Source organism: Molossus molossus, unplaced genomic scaffold (genome assembly GCF_014108415.1).
Source record: "Molossus molossus isolate mMolMol1 unplaced genomic scaffold, mMolMol1.p scaffold_m16_p_38, whole genome shotgun sequence".
Lineage (NCBI taxonomy): Eukaryota > Metazoa > Chordata > Mammalia > Chiroptera > Molossidae > Molossus > Molossus molossus.
The window spans coordinates 803,686-823,877 of record NW_023425375.1 but is presented as its reverse complement, the minus strand read 5'-3'; the positions used below and the strand labels follow the sequence as shown (position 1 = coordinate 823,877).

Below are 20,192 nucleotides of genomic sequence, written 5' to 3'. Positions count from 1 at the left end.
GAATCTATGAGAATTTTTCTGTTCTACCTGTTCATTTTGTTTGTAGATTCCATTGTTGATAGATATGTATTCATTGCCATTTTGTTTGCTCATATATTTTATCTTTTTCTTCAAAAAGACCCTTCATCATTTCATATAATAACAGTTTGGTGGTGATGAACTCCTTTAACTTTTTCTTGTCTGGGAAAGTTTTTATATGTCCATCGATTCTAAATGACAGCTTTGCAGGATAGAGTAATCTTGGTTGTCGGTTCTTGGTTTTCATCACTCTGAATATTTCTTGCCACTCCCTTCTGGCCTGCAAAGTTTCTTTTGAGAAATCAGCTGACAGCCTAATGGGAACTCCCTTGTAGGTAACTAGCTGCCTTTCTCTTGCTGCTTTTAGGATTCTCTCTTTGTCTTGAACCTTTTGCATTTTGATGATGCTGTGTCTTGGTGTGTGCCTCTTGGGGTTCATCTTGTTTGGGACTCTCTGTGCTTCCTGGACTTGTATATCTGTTTCCTTCACCAAGTTAGGAGAGTTTTCTTCCATTATTGTTTCAAACAGGTTTTCGATTTCTTGTTCTCTCTCTTCTCCTTCGGGCACCCCCAAGATGCGAATGTTGGCACGCTTGAAGTTGTCCCAGAGGCTCCTTACACTATCCTCATTTTTTTATTATTCTTTTTTCTTTTTGCTGTTCTGATTCGGCATTTTTTGCTTCCTTATATTCCAAATCGATGGTTAGCTCCTTGGATTTACATACTCTATTATTGAAGCTGTGTAAATTATTCTTTATTTCAGTTAATGCCTCCTTCAATTCTAACTGTGTATCCATGATTTCTAACTGGTCCTTTTTTATGCTCTTGAGGCCCTCCCTAAATTCACTGAGGTTCTCACTAAGTTCATTGAGCATCCTTATAACCAGTATTTTGAACTCCGTATCTGTTAGGTTGCTTATCTCCATTTCACTTAGTTCTTTTATTGGGGTTTTGTTCTGTTCTTTCATTTGGGACCTGTTTCTTTGTCTCCTCATTTTGGCTGCCTCCCTGTGTTTGTTTCAGTGTATTACTTAACGAGAGGTATGGGGCTAGCTGAGACCAGATGCTGCTCGTTTGAAAGAATTTAGGAAAAACCTGAAGCAGGATCCAAGACAGGCCAATCCTATGGTTAAGCAAGTGGCAACAGCTTGGGTGGGCTTGAAAGTTGGGTGGGCTTGAAAGGTGGGTGGGGCGGGGTGGGGCGGGGTGGGGCGGGGTGGGGCCGGGCCTCAGGGAGTCACCAGGGCGGGGCTACCAGTGTGAGCCTGGTTACTGGAGTCCCAGATATGGCGAATGTCTGCCGCCCCAGGAAGGGCTCACCAAAGGAACAAAGGTCTCTTACAGCACATTTGTCCCGGAGAAAGCCTCCTCTCCAGCCCTGGCTCCAGTGCCAAACAGCTCAGTTCTTCCCTGTATGCCTCTGGTGCCCCTCGAGCTGCCTCCCCTCCAAGCTTAGAGGGAGAGAGTCCGATAAGTCCGTGCGTGGGCCCTTTAGGGAGCTGCCTGGGGCTCCAGCCGCTTCAGCTTCCCTGAGCCTCAGTTCCCGCTAATTTTTCCCGCCAGAAGTTATGGGGACTTCTCTTCCTGGCACTGGAACCCTGAGCGGGTCACCTGGTGTGGGATGGGGACCCCTCAGTCCTCAGGAGGGACCTTCCCAGCTGAGGCATCCTCCTGATTTTTATCTGCCACACTTGGGTGTGGGACCAGCCCGTCTCGCCTCTGCCACCACCGCCGCCCCTTGCGCCTCCGCCCCCCTGCCAGTCTGGATGTGGCTGCTGCTTTAATTCTGTAGTTGTAGGACTTCCATTCAGCTTGATTTCAGGCGTTTTTGAATGATGGGTGTTCTGTAGTTTAGTTGTAACTTTGATGTAGTTGTGGGAGGACGCGATACCGCATTTACCTATGCCGCCATCTTCAGTTTTTATATCTTAAGTTGTATAAAAAAACAACTTATGAAAATGACATCAGTTTCTTTGAAAATACAGAGTAGGTGTGCTAACAACAGCTGAAGATCTAAAAACAGCAATAAGCAACTGTTTTAATGACATCCAACCATCAATTTGAAAAACAGAGAGAGAGCTGTATGGCAAATGAAAGGGATGTTATAAGTAATTCCTAACTCTAGTCACTCGGGTTTTTCACATAGGAGCTGTGACTATTAGAAAAGCTACAAGGTGAGCTGGTCTAAATGCTTATTTTGAGGGTCATGATGGGAGTGGGATCTATCAAGGATCTCAGGTTTGCCAACAAAGCAGCTGCAGATGGGTGAGCGGGTATAATAGGAGAAATTATTCAATTAGAAACACCATTGAAAAAATGTGAGCCTGTAAGGAGAATTTGTGCCAGGACAATATACTAAAAATATGATTTTATCCTTCATTTTGTTCACGTGGTGTATCACATTATTGATTTGCTGATATTGTACCAACTTTGCATCCCAGGAATAAATCACAGTTGATATTTTTAATGTGTTGCTGAATTTGATTTGTTAACATCCTGTTAAGAAACTTAGCATCTATGTTCATCAGGAATATTGGCCTAAAATATTCTTTCTTTGTAGTGTCTTTTTGTGTTGTGTGTTCTCATTTTCATTTGTCTCAAGGTATCTTTTCATTTTGTCCTTAATCTCATAGTTAAGCCATTAACTGTTTAGTAATGTGCTATTTAGCCTCCATGTGTTTGTATGTTTTTTCCTTGTAATTGATTTCTAGCTTCATACCATTGTGTTTGGAGAACATGCTTGGTATGATTTCAATCTTCTTAAGTTTATTAAGACTTGTTTTGTGGCCTACCTGTGTTCTACCCTGAAAAATGTGCACTTAAGAGAATGTATATTCTGCTGCTTTGGAGTGGAAAGTTCTGAAAATATCAATTAAATCCATCTGGTTTAGTGTGTCATTTAAGGCCACTGTTTCCTTGTTGATATTCTGTCTGGAAGATCTATCCATTGATGTCAATGGGGTGTTAAAATCCCCTACTCTGACTATATTAGTGTCTATCTCTCCATTTACATCCATCAATATTTGCTTTACAGATTTAAGTGCTGCTCTGTTGGGTCCATAGATGTTTACAAAGGTTATAGCCTCTTGTTGAATTGATCCCTTTATCGTTATGTAATATCCTTCTTTGTCTCTTAGTATAGCCTTTGTTTAAGTATTTTTTTAAGTCTATTTTGTTTAAGTATGGCTACCTCAGCTTGCTTTTCTCATTTCCACTTGCATAAAATATCTGTTTTTATCCCTTTACATTTGTTCTGAGGTTGGTCTCTTATAGAGATCATACATAAGGATCTTGTTTTCTTATCCACTCATCTACCCTAAGACTTTTAATTGGAGCATTTAATCCACTTACATTTAGAGTCATTATTGATAAGTACATACTTATTGCCTCTTTACTCTTTATAATTACGCTTTGTTCCCCTTTTCTTCATCTTGAAGAACTCCCTTTAACATTTCTTATAATACTGGTTTGGTGGTAATGAACTCCTTTAGCTTTTTCTTGTCTGGGAAGCTCTTTATTTCCCCTTCAATTTTTTTTTTCTCCTTCATTTTTAAATGATAGCCTTGCTGGGTAGACTAATCTTGGTTATAGATTCTTGCTTTTTGTCACTTTGATTCATGCCAATCCCATTTGGCCTGAAATTATTCCATTGAGAAATCAGCTAATAGTTTTAAAGGAGCTCCCTTATAACTGTCTTCCTCTTGCTGCTTTCTCGCTTTGTTTTTAACCTTTGTCATTTTAATTAAGATGTGCCTTGGTGTGGGCCTCTTTGGGGTCATCTTATTTGTGACTGTATTCTTCCTGGACTTGTGTGTCTTTTTTCTTCACCAGGTTAGAAAAGAATTTTGTCATTATTTCTTCAAATGGGTTGTTAATTCCTTGCTCTTTCTCTTTTCTCCTTTTGGTACCCCTAAAACATGAATGTTGTTATGCTTGATGTTGTCCCAAAGGTCCCTTAGACTATCCTCATTTTTAATTTTTTTTCTTGTTGCTACTCTGGGTGTTTTCTGTTACCTTGTCCCCCTAATTTCTGCTTTGATTCTCTGCTTCATCTAAGCTGCCATTGATTCCTTCTAGTCTATTCTTCATTTCAGATATTGTATTATTTCTGACATTCTTTTCTATGTCATTTTTTTTAATGCTTACTATCTCTTAAGTTCTCACTGAGTTCATCCATTCTTCCCCTAAGTTCTTTGTGCTTCCTTACAACCACTGTTTTGAACCCTGTATCTGCTGGATTGCTTGCCTCCAGTTCATTTAGTTCTTTTTCTGTGGATTTATCCTGTTCTTTCATTTGGGGTATGTTTCTTTGTCTCCCCATCTTGGCTGCCTCTCTGTATCTGTTCCTGTGTATTAGGTAGATCTGTTATGTCTCCCAATGTTGGTACGGTGGCCTTAGGCCACAAATCTTGTGGGTATTGCCATTATTCTTAAAGAAGAAATATTTCAATTATTTTATACTTCTATTACTCTGATGTTTATCTCCTAGGTCCTGTTCCTTAATTCTGGTTTATTTTCATTTTTTCTCTATTTTTCTTTTATAGTCATTGTTTGCAGTTAATAAAGTTGTTTTACTTAATCCAATTTATGCCTACCAGTTGAAAGACCCAAAAGTTCAGATGGCAGTAAACTGGAGATTGACCAACTGCCACAGCCAGATTATTGTAGCAGCATGGAATTGGCTATTTTCAGGCTGCAGGGTTCCAAGGGTCATCTAAGAAGCATGGAATTTAAACATGCAGGTTTTTTTGTTTTGTGGTGTGTGTGTGTATGTCTGGGTGTGTTGAGACCCTCTGTCCCCATAGCCTACTTTAACTGTAAAAAGAGTCAGGTATTACTATAAGAGTTTGGAGTGTTTAAGCTTTATAGTATTAGAGTGTGCCCATGGTTGGGTTATGTGTTTAATCAGTAGTAGCAACAAAGATACAATATGTTGGCATTTACTACCCCCTTAGTAAATAAAAAAAAAAAAACAAATATATTAATGCAAATAATTTTTCTCATCCATTGACTCTACCAAGCTATTAAGGGTTGGGGGGAGAAGGAGGAGATGATAATATTTTTAAATAAAGACTTGATACTGTCCATGAGTATGATCTTGGGAGTGGGTGGGGTAGAAGGTGCATCTAGAAATTAAATTTAATGAAGTACTACATTTGGCCTATCTGTCTACCCTTTCTTCCCATGAGCTGTTAGACAGCAGGGACTATTTTGCTCTTCGTATATTTCAGAAAAAGAGAAAGCATATTCAACAGACATTAATTAAGTGAATGATTCTACAGTATACTTGTTTGGTACAAGTATAAATTCCATAGAATACATTTTCTGCAAAAATCCTAACCTGAATTGAATCTTATGGAATAAAATTCATTAAAATATTTCAAGGCATAGCCCTGCCCAGTTTGGCTCAGCGGTTAGAGCATCGGCCCATGGACCAGAGAGTCCCAGGTTCAGTTCCCGCTAAGGGCACATACCTCGGTTGCAGTTTGTCCCTGGCCTCAGTTGGGATTGTGCGGGTGGCAACCAGTCGACGTGTGTGTCTCTCATGGATGTTTCTCTCTCTCTTCCTCCCTCTCTCCCTCCTGCTCTATCTGAAGATAAATGCAAAACTGTCCTCGGGTGAGGATTAAAATGTATATATATATTTTTCAAGGCATAATAAATATCCTAAAAAACTAATAAACAACCTATTCCTTAAATTGCTACTAACGATAGCTTTTGTGCATATAAGTCCAAGATGCTCACTGTCTTTTTCACCATTTTATCAATAATATAAGCACAAACGAGGAGCTCAAGTATTTGTTATATTTGTTTAACAAAACAATTTTCCTTAATTATATTTATTCAAAGGAAGTGTAATATGAAAAGTGCTTTTTAAATTAGATAACTTTTAAAGGTTATATAAAGTTTTCAAATACCAATTCAAATACTATTCATGAGTGAATGATAATTAGTGAAGGTGTCACATTCTAAAGTTATTTCTAAAGGCATTTAAAAGGTGTCTGGACAAACAAGAACCTAGGGAAGAAAAAATGGCGGCGAAGTGAATGGAGGGACCCAGACCGTCTCCCAAGACCAAACTGGATTTACAACGAAAACAAAGGCAAAGAGTCAGGAAAGGGCAGCCGAAGGACACCTTGGAGGACCACTTAACCAGAAACACCCACTCAGTCCTGGTAGGCTTGCGAGGACGGGAGAGGGGACCAAGAGCCCAGGGTCCGCAGCGGCCTGGGCAGGGGCCAGGGAACTAGAGGGGAAGTTAATTCCACCATCTTTCTTCCCACCGTGCATGGCCCTTGAACCTCTGTAGCTGGCTAGACTCTCCACTGAAGCTGCACAGACTCCTGGCCCCCAGGGAACTGGGCAGGACCAAGGAACTCAGAGGGACCGGGGAACTAGGCGGAAAGTTAATTCTACTGCCTCCCCTCCCGCCGTGCAAGGCCCTGTAGCCGCTGAAGCCGCACAGACTCCTGGCACCCAGGGAACTCGGCAGGACCGGGGAACGCGGCGGAAAATTAATTCTACCACCTCCCTCCCCGCGGTGCAGGGCCCTGGAAACTCTGTAGCCGCTGAAGCCGCACAGACTCACAGACCCCAAGCAACTCGGTGGGAAGAGGGAACCCGGCGGAAAGTTAATTCTACCGCCTCCCTTCCCGCCGTGCACGGCCCTGGAAACTCTGTAGCCAGCTAAACTCTCCGCTGAAGCTGCACAGACTCGTGGCCCCCAGGGAACTCCGTGGGACTGGGGAACTCAGTGGGAAGCTAATCCTACTGTCTCCCTTACCACCTTGCATGGGCCCTGGGAACTCTGCAGCCAGCTAAACTCTCCACTGGAGCCGCACAGACTCGAGGGCCCCAGGGAACTCAGCTGGACCAGGAAACACAGTGGGACCAGGGAACTCCGCGGGACCAGGGAACTCAGCGGGAAATTATTCCCACCGCCTCCCTTGCCACCCTGCATGGGCCCTCGTAACGCTATTGCCTGCTAAACTCTCGGCTGGAGCCACACAGACTCCCGGAGAACAGGGGACTTGGCGGGATTAAAGTGGGTCCTCCCTGGAGCATCCAAACCCAGGAGAGGGAGCCACAAACAGCAAAACACCAACACCCACTGGGAAAACTTGGCAGACTCCAAAGCCCACTGTGATAACGAAAATGGTGAGAAACAGAAACAAAAGCCAAATGAAAGATCAAGAGACCTCTACAGAAGATGAAATAAATGAGGTGCAGTTAAGCAAGTTAACAGAACTAGAATTTAGAGCCATGATGTTGCGGAAGCTCAACAGCATGTGTAAGGACATGAGCAACATGAGTAAAGACATAGAAATGTTGAAAATAAACCATCTGGAAATGAAAAACCAACAGGAAGAAATGAAGAATGACATATCAGAAATGAAAAACACACTGGAAGGTCTAAAAAGCAGAGTAGGGGAAGCTGAGGACTGGATCAGTGAATTAGAAGACAGGCTAGAAGAAATCAACCAATCAGAAAACCAAAAGGAAAAAAAGATTAAAAAACAAGAAGAGAGCTTAAGAGAATTGTGGGACAACTGGAAACGTAATAATATTCGTATCATAGGAGTCCCTGAAGAAGAAGAAAGGAAGCGAGGGCTAGAGAATATATTCAAAGAAATAGTGACAGAAAACTTCCCTAATTTGGTGAAGGAAGAAGGCATTCAAGTTCAAGAAGCACAGAGAGCCCCAAGTAAGAGGAACCCAAACAGGCCCACACCAAGACACATAGTAATCAAACTGCCAAAAATTCAAGACAAAGAGAAAATCCTAAAAGCAGCAAGAGATAAGCAACAGGTTACCTACAAAGGAACCCCCATAAGGCTCTTAGCTGACTTCTCACAAGAAACATTACAGGCTCGAAGGGAATGGCATGAAGTAATCAAGGTCATGAAAAACAAGGATCTGAATCCAAGACTACTCTACCCAGCAAGGCTATCGTTCAAAATAGAAGGTCAAATAAAGAGCTTCCCAGACAAAATAAGGCTAAGGGAGTACATTAGCACCCAACCAGCACTGCAAGAAATGTTAAAAGGAATGCTGTAATTACCAGGAGAAATGGGAAGAAAAATAGAACCACACTAAACAAAAATGGCAATAAATAAGTACATATCAATAACCACCTTAAATGTAAATGGACTGAATGCTCCCATAAAAAGACACAGAGTAGCTGATTGGATAAGAAAGCAAGACTCATCTATATGCTGTTTACAAGAAACCCACCTTACAACAAAAGACTCACATAAATTGAAAGTGAAGGGATGGAAAAAAATCTATCAAGCAAATGGAAAAGAAAAAAAAGCTGGGGTAGCAATACTGATATCCGATGAAATAGACTTCAGATTGAAGGCCATAACTAGAGACAAAAAAGCCCACTACATAATATTGAAAGGATCTATCCAACAGGAAGATATAACCTTGATAAACATATATGCACCCAATATAGGAGCACCAAAATATATTAAAAATCTTCTGGAGGACTTCAAAGGAGAAATCGATAGCAATACAATCATAACAGGGGACTTCAACACCCCACTCACATCACTGGATAGATCCTCTAGACAAAAAAATTAGCAAGGAAACAGAGACTCTAAATGAAGCACTAGACCAAATGGATTTAATAGATATCTACAGAGAACTACACCCCAAAACTACAGAATTCACATTCTTCTCAAGTGCACATGGAACATTCTCAAAGATAGACCACATGTTAGGGCACAAACTAAGACTCTACAAGTTCAAGAAGATTGAAATTATATCAAGCATCTTCTCAGACCACAATGGTATGAAACTAGAAATCAATTGCAAGAAGAACATACAAAGACATTTTAACACATGGAAGCTAAATAGAATGTTATTAAACAATGAATGGGTCACCGAGGAAATCAAGGAAGAAATCAAAAACTTCCTGGAAACCAATGAAAATGAGGACACAACAATACAAAATCTATGGGATGCAGCAAAAGCAGTTCTGAGAGGAAAGTTTATAGCACTACAGGCCTACCTCAAAAAAGAAGAAAAATCTCTAATAGACTAGATAACCTCACAACTTAAAGAACTAGAGAGTAAACAAAAAGAAAACCCCAGAGCAAGTAGAAGAAAAGAAATAGTAAGGATCAGAACAGAAATAAACGACATAGAGACCAAAAAAACAATCCAGAGGATCAATAAAACAAAGAGCTGGTTTTTCGAAAAGATAAACAAGATTGATGGACCCTTAGCTAGACTCACCAAGAAACAAAGAGAGAGAACCCAAATACATAAAATCAGAAATGAAACAGGAGAGATAACAACTGACCCTACAGAAATACAAAAGATCGTTAACAACTACTATGAAAAATTATACGGCAACAAATTCGAAAATCTAAGCGAAATGGACAAATTTTTAGAAACAAATAGTCTCCCAAAATTGGATCAGAGAGAGATTGAAAAATTGAACAGACCAATAACAACAGAAGAAATTGAAGATGTAATCAAGACTCTTCCAGCAAACAAAAGCCCAGGCCACGATGGCTTCACAGGGGAGTTTTACCGAACATTCAAAGAAGAACTAATACCCATTCTCCTCAAACTATTTCAAAAAATTCAAGAAGAAGGAAGACTTCCAAACTCGTTTTATGAAGCCAGCATAACTCTAATTCCAAAACCAGAAAAAGACACAACAAAGAAAGAAAACTACAGGCCAATATCCCTGATGAACATAGATGCCAAAATCCTGAACAAAATACTAGCAAATCGAATCCAGCAATACACCAGAAAAATTATCCACCATAACCAGGTGGGATTCATCCCAGGGATGCAAGGCTGGTACAATATTCGCAAATCCATAAATGTGATACACCACATAAATAAATTGAAGAATAAAAACCACATGATCATATCAATAGATGCTGAAAAAGCCTTTGACAAAATCCAGCATCCATTTCTGATAAAAACGCTCAGCAGTGTGGGAATTGAGGGATCATACCTAGACATAATAAAGGCCATATATGAAAGACCTACAGCCAACATCATACTCAATGGGCAAAAACTAAAAGCATTTCCCTTAAGAACAGGAACAAGGCAAGGATGCCCACTTTCCCCACTCCTATTTAACATAGTACTGGAAGTCTTAGCCACAGCAATCAGACAGGAAGAAAAAATAAAAGGGATCCAAATTGGAAAGGAGGAAGTGAAATTGTCATTATTTGCAGATGACATGATACTCTACATAGAAAACCCCAAAGACTCCACCAAAAGCTTACTAGACTTAATAAATGAATTTGGCAAAGTAGCAGGATACAAAATTAACGTCAAGAAATCGATGGCATTCTTATACACCAATGATGAACTCACAGAAAGAGAAACTAAGCAAACAAACCCATTTACCATTGCGGCAAAAAAATTAAGATACCTAGGAATAAACTTAACCAAAGAGATAAAGGACCTATTCGCAGAAAACTACAGGTCTTTGAAAAAAGAAATAGAGCAAGATGTAAAAAAGTGGAAGAACATACCCTGTTCATGGATTGGGAGAATTAACATCATTAAAATGTCCATATTAACCAAAGCAATCTATAGATTCAACGCAATCCCCATCAAAATACCAACGGCATACTTCAAAGAATTAGAACAATTACTTCAGAAGTTCATATGGAACCAAAAAAGGCCTCGAATAGCCACAGCAATCTTGAAAAGGAAGAACAAAGTTGGAGGGATCACAATACCAGATTTCAGGTTATACTACAAAGCCACCATAATCAAAACAGCCTGGTACTGGCACAAGAACAGGTATATAGACCAGTGGAACAGAATAGAGAACCCAGAAATGGACCCTAGGCAATATGCTCAATTAATATTTGACAAAGGTGGCAAGAGCATACAGTGGAGTAAGGACAGCCTCTTTAATAAATGGTGCTGGGAAAATTGGACAGCTACCTGCCGAAAAATGAAACTAGACCATCAACTTACACCCTACACCAAAATAAACTCAAAATGGATAAAAGACTTAAATGTAACTCATGAATCCATAAAAATCCTACAGGAGACTGTGGGCAACAAAATCTCAGACATCATACGCAGCAGAATTTTTACTGACACATCACCTAAGGCAATAGAAACAAAGGAGAAAATGAACCCATGGGACTACATCAAACTCAAAAGCTTCTGCACAGCAAAAGATACAATCATCAAAATGGAAAGGCTACCCACTGTATGGGAGAGCATAATTGCCAATGAGGTATCAGATAAGGGGTTAATTTCCAATACATATAGAGTGCTCATACAACTCCACAAAAGGAAGACAAAGAATCCAATTAAAAAATGGGCAGAGGAACTAAATAGACACCTCTCCAAACAGGACATACAAATGGCTAAGAGACATATGAAGAAATGTTCATCATCACTAATCATCAGAGAGATGCAAATCAAAACAACAATGAGGTATCACCTCACACCTGTCAGAATGGCCGCCATCAACAAATCATCAAACAACAAGTGTTGGCGAGGGTGTGGAGAAAAGGGGACTCTAGTACACTGTTGGTGGGAATGCAGACTGGTGCAGCCACTATGGAAAACAATATGGTGTCACCTCAAAAAATTAAAAATTGATCTCCCATTTGACCCAGTGATCCCACTTCTAGGAATATACCCTACGAAGCAGAAAACTCCAATCAGAAAGAATATATGTACCCCCATCTTTGTAGCAGCACTATTTACAATCGCTAAGATCTGGAAACAGCCCAAGTGCCCATCAGTAGACGAATGGATTAAAAAGCTGTGGTACATATACACAATGGAGTACTACGCAGCGGTAAGAAAGAAAGATCTCTTATCCTTTGAGACTACATGGAGGGACCTGGAAAGTATCATTCTAAGTGAAACAAGCCAAACAGAGAAAGACAAATTTCATATGATCTCACTGATTTCTGGAATATAATGAACATAACAGTTTGAGGACAATCCCCTAAGGAGTGGGGAGGTGAGAGAGGGATGAACAACAGAATTTATATGCATGTAGGCATGAACAGTGGACATGGACAACAATCGGGGGAAGGGGCAGGGAGGGAAGGGGGAGGGGGGAATCAGTGGGGGAAAAAAGGAGAATCATTTGTAACAAAAATTAATCAATAAAAAATAAATAAATAAATAAAAGGTGTCTAACCTGATATCTGGTATTGTGATCCCACCTACTTTGTCCTTCTTTTTCAAAATTGCTGTGGCTATTCGGGGTCTTTTGTGGTTCCATGTGAACTTTTGAAGTATTTGTTTTAGTTCTGTGAAATATGTCGTTAGTATTTTGATGGGGATTGCATTGAATTGCAATAGATTGCTTTGGGTAGTATGAACATTTTAATGATGTTAATTCTTCCAATCCATGAACAAGGTATGTGCTTCCACTTTTTTATATCTTCCTCTATTTCTTTTTTCAATGTCCTATAGTTTTCTGCAAATAGGTCCTTTGCTTCTTTGGTTAAGTTTATTCCTAGGTATCTTAATTTTTTTTGCGTGATGGTAAATGGGATTGTTTTTTCGGTTTCTCTTTCTGTGAGTTCATCATTGGTGTATAAGAATGCTGTCGATACTACAAAGCGACTGTAATCAAAACAGCCTGGTACTGGCACAAGAACAGGCATATAGACCAGTGGAACAGAATAGAGAACTCAGAAATGGACCCAAGGCATTATGCTCAATTAATATTTCACAAAGGTGGCAAGAGCATACAGTGGAGTAAAGGCAGCCTCTTTAATAAATGGTGCTGGGAAAATTGGACAGCTATATGAAAAAAAAAAAAAAAAAAAAAATGAAACTAGACCATTAACTTACACCATACAAAAAAACTCAAAATGGATAAAAGACTTAAATGTGACTCAGGAATCCATAAAAATTCTAGAAGAAAATGTAGGCAACAAAATTTCAGACATCATATGCAGCAGAATTTTCACTGATACATTACCTAAGGCAACAGAAACAAAGGAAAAAATGAACACATGGGGCTACATCAAACTAAAAAGCTTCTGCACAGCAAAAGAAACAACCATCAAAATGGAAAGGCAACCCACTGTATGGGAGAACTTCATTGCCAATGATACATCAGATAAGGGGTTAATTTCCAAAATATATAGAGTACTCAACAAAAGGAAGACAAAATAAAACCCAATTAAAAAATGGGCAGAGGAGCTGAATAGACACCTCTCCAAACAGGACATACGAATGGCCAAGAAACATATGAAGAAATGCTCCACATCACTAATCATCAGAGAGATACAAATTAAAACAACAATAAGGTATCACCTCACACCTGTCAGAATGGCCGCCATCAACAAATCATCAAACAACAAGTGTTGGTGAGGGTGTGGAGAAAAGGGGACTCCAGTACACTATGAGTGGGAATGCAGACTGGTGCAGCCACTATGGAAAACCCTATGGTGTTACCTCAAAAATTAAAAATTAACTTCCATTTGACCCAGTGATCCCGCTTCTAACAATATACCCTAAGAAGCCTGAAACACCAATCAGAAAGAATATATGTACCCCCATGTTCATAGCAGCACTATTTACAATAGCTAAGATCTGCAAACAGCCCAAGTGTTCATCAGTAGATGAGTGGATAAAAAAGCTGTGGTACATATACACAATGGAGTACTATGCAGTAAGAAAGAAAGATCTCTTATCCTTTGAGACGACATGGAGGGACCTGGAATGTATTATCCTAAATGAAACAAACCAAGCAGAAAAAGACAAATACCACATGATCTCATTTATATACGGAATATAATGAACATAACAGTCTGAGGAATAGGGTAGACTCAGAAACATGGAAGTAGGGTACAGACTGACAACCCTCAGAATAGGGGATGGTGGGGGTGGGAAGAGATAAACCACAGAACTTATATGCATGTATGCATAACCAATGGACATGGACAACAAAGCCGAGGACGGGACGGGGGGGATGGGCTGGAGGGTGTCAATGGGGTAAAAAAGGAGAAACATCTGTAACAAAAATAAAATTTAAATAAATAAATAAATAAATAAATAAATAAATAAATAAATAATTTTTTAAAAAGGTGTCTGACCTTCTTGTGGTACTTCCTACTCCATATGTGTTTTAGTTTTAATATCGCCTCTCATACAGACAAAAAACCACAACCTAAATAGATGTGCCAGAGTATAAATTCTACAAGCATGGACAAAGCTTTCTCTTGCAGTCCCTATAATACCTAAGACACTTATAAGCAAAATTAATACTAGCTAATTGTTTTTTCTAATAAGGTAGAATAAGGTAAATTATATAACGTAGAACATGAATAAGTACTCACATAACTTTATCAGAATAAAAACATGAAAATTAAAAAGTATTGATTTAAACTAGTTTTAGATGAGGCCTCCTGGGTCAGATCAAGTGAGCCACCCAAATAAGAATCTTGTCTGACCTTGGTAGAAAAGTCCAATTAATTGTCCCAATAATTGTCCCAATAGCATTCAATATTTAGTCATGTACCAAATACTACTAATCATTCTCCATAAATCGTCATGGGTCTAACACTAAAATACTTATATTTAAAGCTATGCCACTCCATAAAAATAAAAAGATCAAGTTGTACATCCTTTTACTTGTCAAAAATTATCTTTCAAGCCATAAGTCTTAACATTCTGGAATATGATGATGAACTCTGTTTTCATTCGACAATCTTCAGGATTTTAGGAACGGTAGTTTCCCCGTTTAGGGAGTGCCTTTCCACAGTAACTTTCTTAGACTGCACTGTCCAAATAGTCTAGACTAAGTCAATGTTAACAACTTGGCCTGACAAATCTAGTGTGGAGCCTACATATTTCAGGTACATACTATTTCCACAGCACAGTTCATTGAACAAACTGCTAAATGAACCAGGATATCAAGATATTAGAAGGTGCAGTTTAAAGATCTTGCCAAAGCAATTAAGCTTTAATACTTATCCACAATCAGCCATTACCACCTGATAGTAAGGAACCAGTACAACAGAGTTAAAAGTTGCCCAGGGGAACCTAAATAAGTTTTTAATATGCCTATGTAGAGAATGTTTATTCTTCCACTTATTCATTAAGACCTTACTTAAAAGGAGGGAAGGTGCCAGTATATAAGGATACACTTATTAGAACTGAAGAATGCATTACAAATTCCCAGGGAGAATCAATTAACATATGCTTTATGTACTTCCTCACAATGGCCTATTTTTTAAACTGACAAGTTAAATAGTGTATTTTAAATGTTGGTATAGGTTCTAAACAAGGTTAAAATCAGTATGTTTCAAAGAAAGTGACTCTAACATAGCCTAATGAGATCCTTCCCCTTTCCAAATCTTTTGAAATCACACTTTGCTCTAACACCACAGGCTCTTATAGGACAACTTGAGTTTAAATTCAGGCTCTGCCACACCTTGAGTATGCTACTTTTAACTCAGTAACCCTAATGACCTCATCTGTAAAATAAGCATAATAATATTTTCCTGCCAGATGGAGCTGATGTGAGGACACTCCATGTAAAGTGTTTAGCATAGTGCCTAGATGTAATAAGCACTCCAATGTTAGTTATCACTACCATCATCATCAGATTCTGTGGACAGAAAGGGCCGCATGCTAACCTGACAAGCTCAGTGAAGGCCTGTGTGGTGGCCTTGCAAACTCAAAGACCTAAAGTAACCTCAAACTACGGTCTGAAATTTAAACATTTTTTATTTTTATTTTTTCGTGAGGCAAGGTTTGTTCAGCAAGCAAAGCAATACTACACTCAACAGAAAGTTCTGAGTTGGTGGCTCAAAGAGCTGCCCTTGGATGTGGGCTAGGGCTCCTTTTAACCCCTTTTTGGAGGGGTTAACTGCTTTCTTCTTTAAACTGCCCTATCGGGGCTTGTTCCATGTCTCCTGTTCTTGTATAGAAGTTAGAGGGGGCTTTTCTTTAGGCCCCTAGCTCTTCTCTAAGTCGGGAGGGTTTAGGGGGTATGGTGAACTAGGGGAAGAAAGGGTGAGGGTACCTAAGAGGCAAGGTCCTGATTAATAATACTTATTTCCAACACTTGCTCTCCCTGTCTGCCCATTGCTAAGTATCCATTGCTAGGTTTCCTGGCCTTGCAGACCCCAAAGTAGTGGTGGCCTTCACTCTTCACTCCCTTTGTCAGAGGTCCAGAAGTAACTTGATCCCTGCCTATTAAACTTCTACTCTAAGCAGTGAACTTTAAGGAGCCAAAGAGGGGTCCCCTGCAGCCATACAGTGAGCTACAAGTGAAAAAGCTCCCAACTTAATGAAAAGGGAATGAAACTTCTGCAAGGTGACTAAGAAGAGGTACTTTCTTCCTATGAAAGAATCCTGTAAGAATACTAAAAGAGTATTTACAGTTAAGTGCATGATTTGGAATGAGGAATGTAGATGTTGCTCTGCTGGCCCAGGCTGTTAATACTCTTCTTATCCCTCCCATGGGCCCCTTAAGCAGTTCATGGCAGGTAGTCATGTCCTAGTCCGGCATCTTCCCTGAAAAAGGTCAATCTTTACCTTAACTGAGCCTGTCTATAGTCTTTTTGCATCTACAACAACATATTTTTGGAATGTCAAAGCACAGGCAGAAACCACAAATCCCCTTATTGTTATTGAGTTAATTGTTGACTGATAACTATCCTGTTCCCACATATATGTAAAAGATATACATGTCTATCATTTTACTTTTTATCCAATCCCAGAGGTTTCTTCACTTTGCTTTCTCCTGCCTCCCTAATCTATCACTAATGGATTTCACATAACCCACTTACATCTTCTCTTTCTACTGTAATATATAAAATAAGGTGCAAAATTGCCATTCTCTGGAGTGTTATCTCAATTCGTTGAGGTTTTCCTCCCCAGCAATTGTTGACAGTTTGGGCTCAAATAAACTCACAAAAATTCTTCACAGGTTTGAATGTGTCTTACGTTGACAATTTTAATGTTTGTCCCTAAACTAATCATTTGGTGGAAGACACATCTAATAATACTGTTTTCTCATAAGTTAGGTTGCTCTATGCCACAATTTTTTGTATCCCCTGCATGTCTGCTTAACTTCCTTATCACAACTCACAAAAGCTTTACTATCCTTGCTAACCTAGATAAAGGGTGTTTTTACTACAGTATGACTTTATGCCTGGCAATAATCCACTATGAAATATACAACTGAAGTTCAACATAACCTTTTTCAGTGAAGAAAGTACCAAGAGTACATATGCTAACACAATTTCCAAAGATTCATGAGCAATCACTTAGAATTAATTAATATTTAAGAGTAAATAAAAATCTAATTATTTATTTAAATAAAATGGCTCCTGTATTTCCAATATTTTATTGCATTAACAACAATTCCAGTCCCCGACTTTAAATAGCCTAGAATTCATCTGATAGATTCTTCTTCAAAATCAAATAGTTACGCCCATAAAAATCACAAGAAACTAACGGGTACAAAACCAAGTCTCTGCCTAAGTATCTTATTAAAAATAGAGTGTTTATCATTTGGGGATCCCTGGAAATACCTTTTTAAAAAGTCTTATAACACAAACTAAAGTACGAGAAACACTAATTGGAAAAGAAGAAATTATGAGTGTAGTGATGGGCAGGGGGGTTGAGAGGAGCTGGGTGGAGGTGGGGTAAAGAAGGAAATGGGGGTCATTTGTAACAGTGTCAACAATTTTTTTTTTAAGGAACAAAAATGAAGTCATGAAAACCCCAATTTCATGTGGGAGATTTTGAATAGGACTCTTTCAATCACACCATAAAAGACTCTATGACAACGCATGTGTGTGTGTATAGGTGCCTTATTATATATAATTATCCTTTTATGCTACACTGTGAGGATAAAAAAAGTTTTATCCTTTTGGAGGGTGGGGGAGATGTGGGTAGTAAGAAGAGAAGGATTTTTTCCAAATTAGGTATGTGTGAGGGAAGGAGAAGTTGAATGGGGACACACAAAAGTATAGGAAGTGGGAATGTTCCAGGAGTGTCCTGAGGACTGTGGAAAGAGAAGCCTGTGCAGAACAGCAAGTGTTTAAGAAGGTGGCCAGTCATGAGGAAGGAAAGGTGACTGAAAACATCAGCTGCAAAACCAGGAGAAGGGGGTTGAACCTTACTTTACTGCTGAACTTTTTTTTAGGGGTTTTGTTTGTTTTTTTTAATAAATTGATGTGAGGGAAGAATGCTTAATAAGATTTATCCGGATGCAAGGTCCAGATGGACTAGAGGATACAGAGACTGATAGTAGCAACACAGGTTATTATAAAAGTCCCTGGTGAGATAAGGACTTGAACTAAAATGAATTGGTTATAAACAACCCCTTTCTTTGGGGGTGTGTCAAAAAGTCATGAGCCACCTTTTATTGAAAATGAGCTCATCGCTTTTAAAATCTTGTGGCATCCAAATCATATTTAACCAAGGTTTATAACCTCAGGCTCCCCACCCTCATGACCAAAACAATTTGATTTTCTTAGTCAAAGGATTATTTGACTTATCAAGTTGAAGCCATTCAGTTTTTGGCCTGCTAACCAGCTAACCAGTTTTCCATTCAGAAAGAGCTCTAAGTGCAAGTCTTCACCCTGAGTTGGCAGGGTCCCTGCATATGTGCACCTTTTGCTCACAGGCCTCGGAGCTGGGAGCTGCCGGGGGCTACAGCCCACAATGAAAGCGTAGCCTGACCCTTTGGGGACTACCCTGCTTCCAGTGGGTCGCTCCAGGGGGAGAACCGGATGCTGGGCCCAGACCCTCCTCGGTGGAGCCCCGGCCGGCCGGAGCCAGCCGAGCTCTGAGGCCCGAGCGCTCCGGCCGCCTAAAGACCCCCATACCCGTGGCCTTCGTCCAGGCCTGGGAAGGGATCTCACGAAGCGGCCTCCCGGCCAGACTCTCCCCGCGACTCTGTCGCAGGGCCCTGTCCCCCGCCGGATCCCTCTGGTGCCTCAACCGAAGCCTCGCCGCCGGCCCCTCACCCTTCCCCGCCCACCGGCTCCGCTCACCCAGAAGATGAGGTTGAGAAACACCAGCACAGTCTTGGAGGAGGTGATGCCGCACTGGCCCATGGTGCCAGCGGTCGCTGGGGCCCAGTTGGGCGAGCCAGATGAGCCCACCCAACAAGGCCGCAATGGCGAGTGCGCCTCCTGGCTGGGAACTGCACGGGCTTGCGTGGCGCTCCCCTCAGCCCCTGGCGACAGTGCAGAGCCAGAGCCCCAGCAAGCACCAGGCTCCTCTGCGCAGGCGCTGCAGTCCCCCAAAAGCCCCCACGCTGCTCCCTAGCAACAGAGTTGCGCCCCAGACTGGCAGCTTCCGCCAATCACTCCCTTGGTGGCCTACTGCGAGGCCAGGCCTCTTAAAGGAGCCAAAGATTCAGTGACTGGTGGCCTCTGGCCACCCTTGGATGCAGATGGTTCATTAGGGAAGTTCCATTGGACTAAACTCACTTCCCTCCTGTTGAGCCACTTTTACTATGCCAGCCTTATAAATGATTCTAAGCCACTGTCTTTCCACCTAGCCCATTTTCCCTGTTAACCCTCAGTGCGTGATTGTTGGCATCAATTCAACACCAATAGGAATCCTCAATTTGGGGTGCAATGAATAAGTGAACTTTATTCAATACAAACAGTTCAATGGTCATACAATACAGCTGTGGAACAGCATGATTCTGGAGCAGGTCAATGGCATTACAGCTCAATTATGAAATAGCACCACTGTGAGGTTGACCCTGTCAGACCCTGTCTCCTGGGGCAAGGCTCATCTCTGGCTAGACAGCTCTGCTGTGGGCTGATTCAAGTTGGTATGCTTCAACTCACCCTGTGAGTTGCCCTGGGAAGAGACCTTTGTTGGTTCAGCTCCAACCAGGAACCCTCAATCTGCTGTCTCCAATGGATAAGGGAAAGCAGTCTTATATAGAAAGACGTCCCTGCCCCTAGTCCTTAATTGGTCTTTTCTCATGCAAATAAGGACTCAAATCCTCACCATTTGCTTGGTCCAAAAAATACTGTCCTGATTGGTTGGAATGGAGCTGCTCTGATTGATTAGTGAAGATGCTAATGAGGATATAACTGTACAGCTCCAATTGGACAGAAAAAGTTTCAGTCTTATTGGCTGAAATACAAATTCAAGAACTCCTTTATAAAGGCTGGCTCAGTTGGCAGAAACAGTGCAGGCAGGCAGGCAGATTGTAGTAG

General features: G+C 40.5%; 1 protein-coding gene across 1 annotated transcript in view; it reads right to left on the bottom strand.

Annotated features, from left to right (window-relative positions):
* Positions 1 to 19,285, bottom strand: part of TSPAN3 (tetraspanin 3) — a 79,200-nt gene extending 59,915 nt beyond the window's left edge. The window contains exon 1 of the mRNA XM_036281545.1: positions 19,005 to 19,285. Coding sequence (XP_036137438.1) covers positions 19,005 to 19,067 — 63 coding nt within the window. The 5' untranslated portion in view covers positions 19,068 to 19,285. The remainder of the gene's footprint in view (positions 1 to 19,004) is intronic.
* Positions 19,286 to 20,192: the final 907 nt, after the last annotated feature.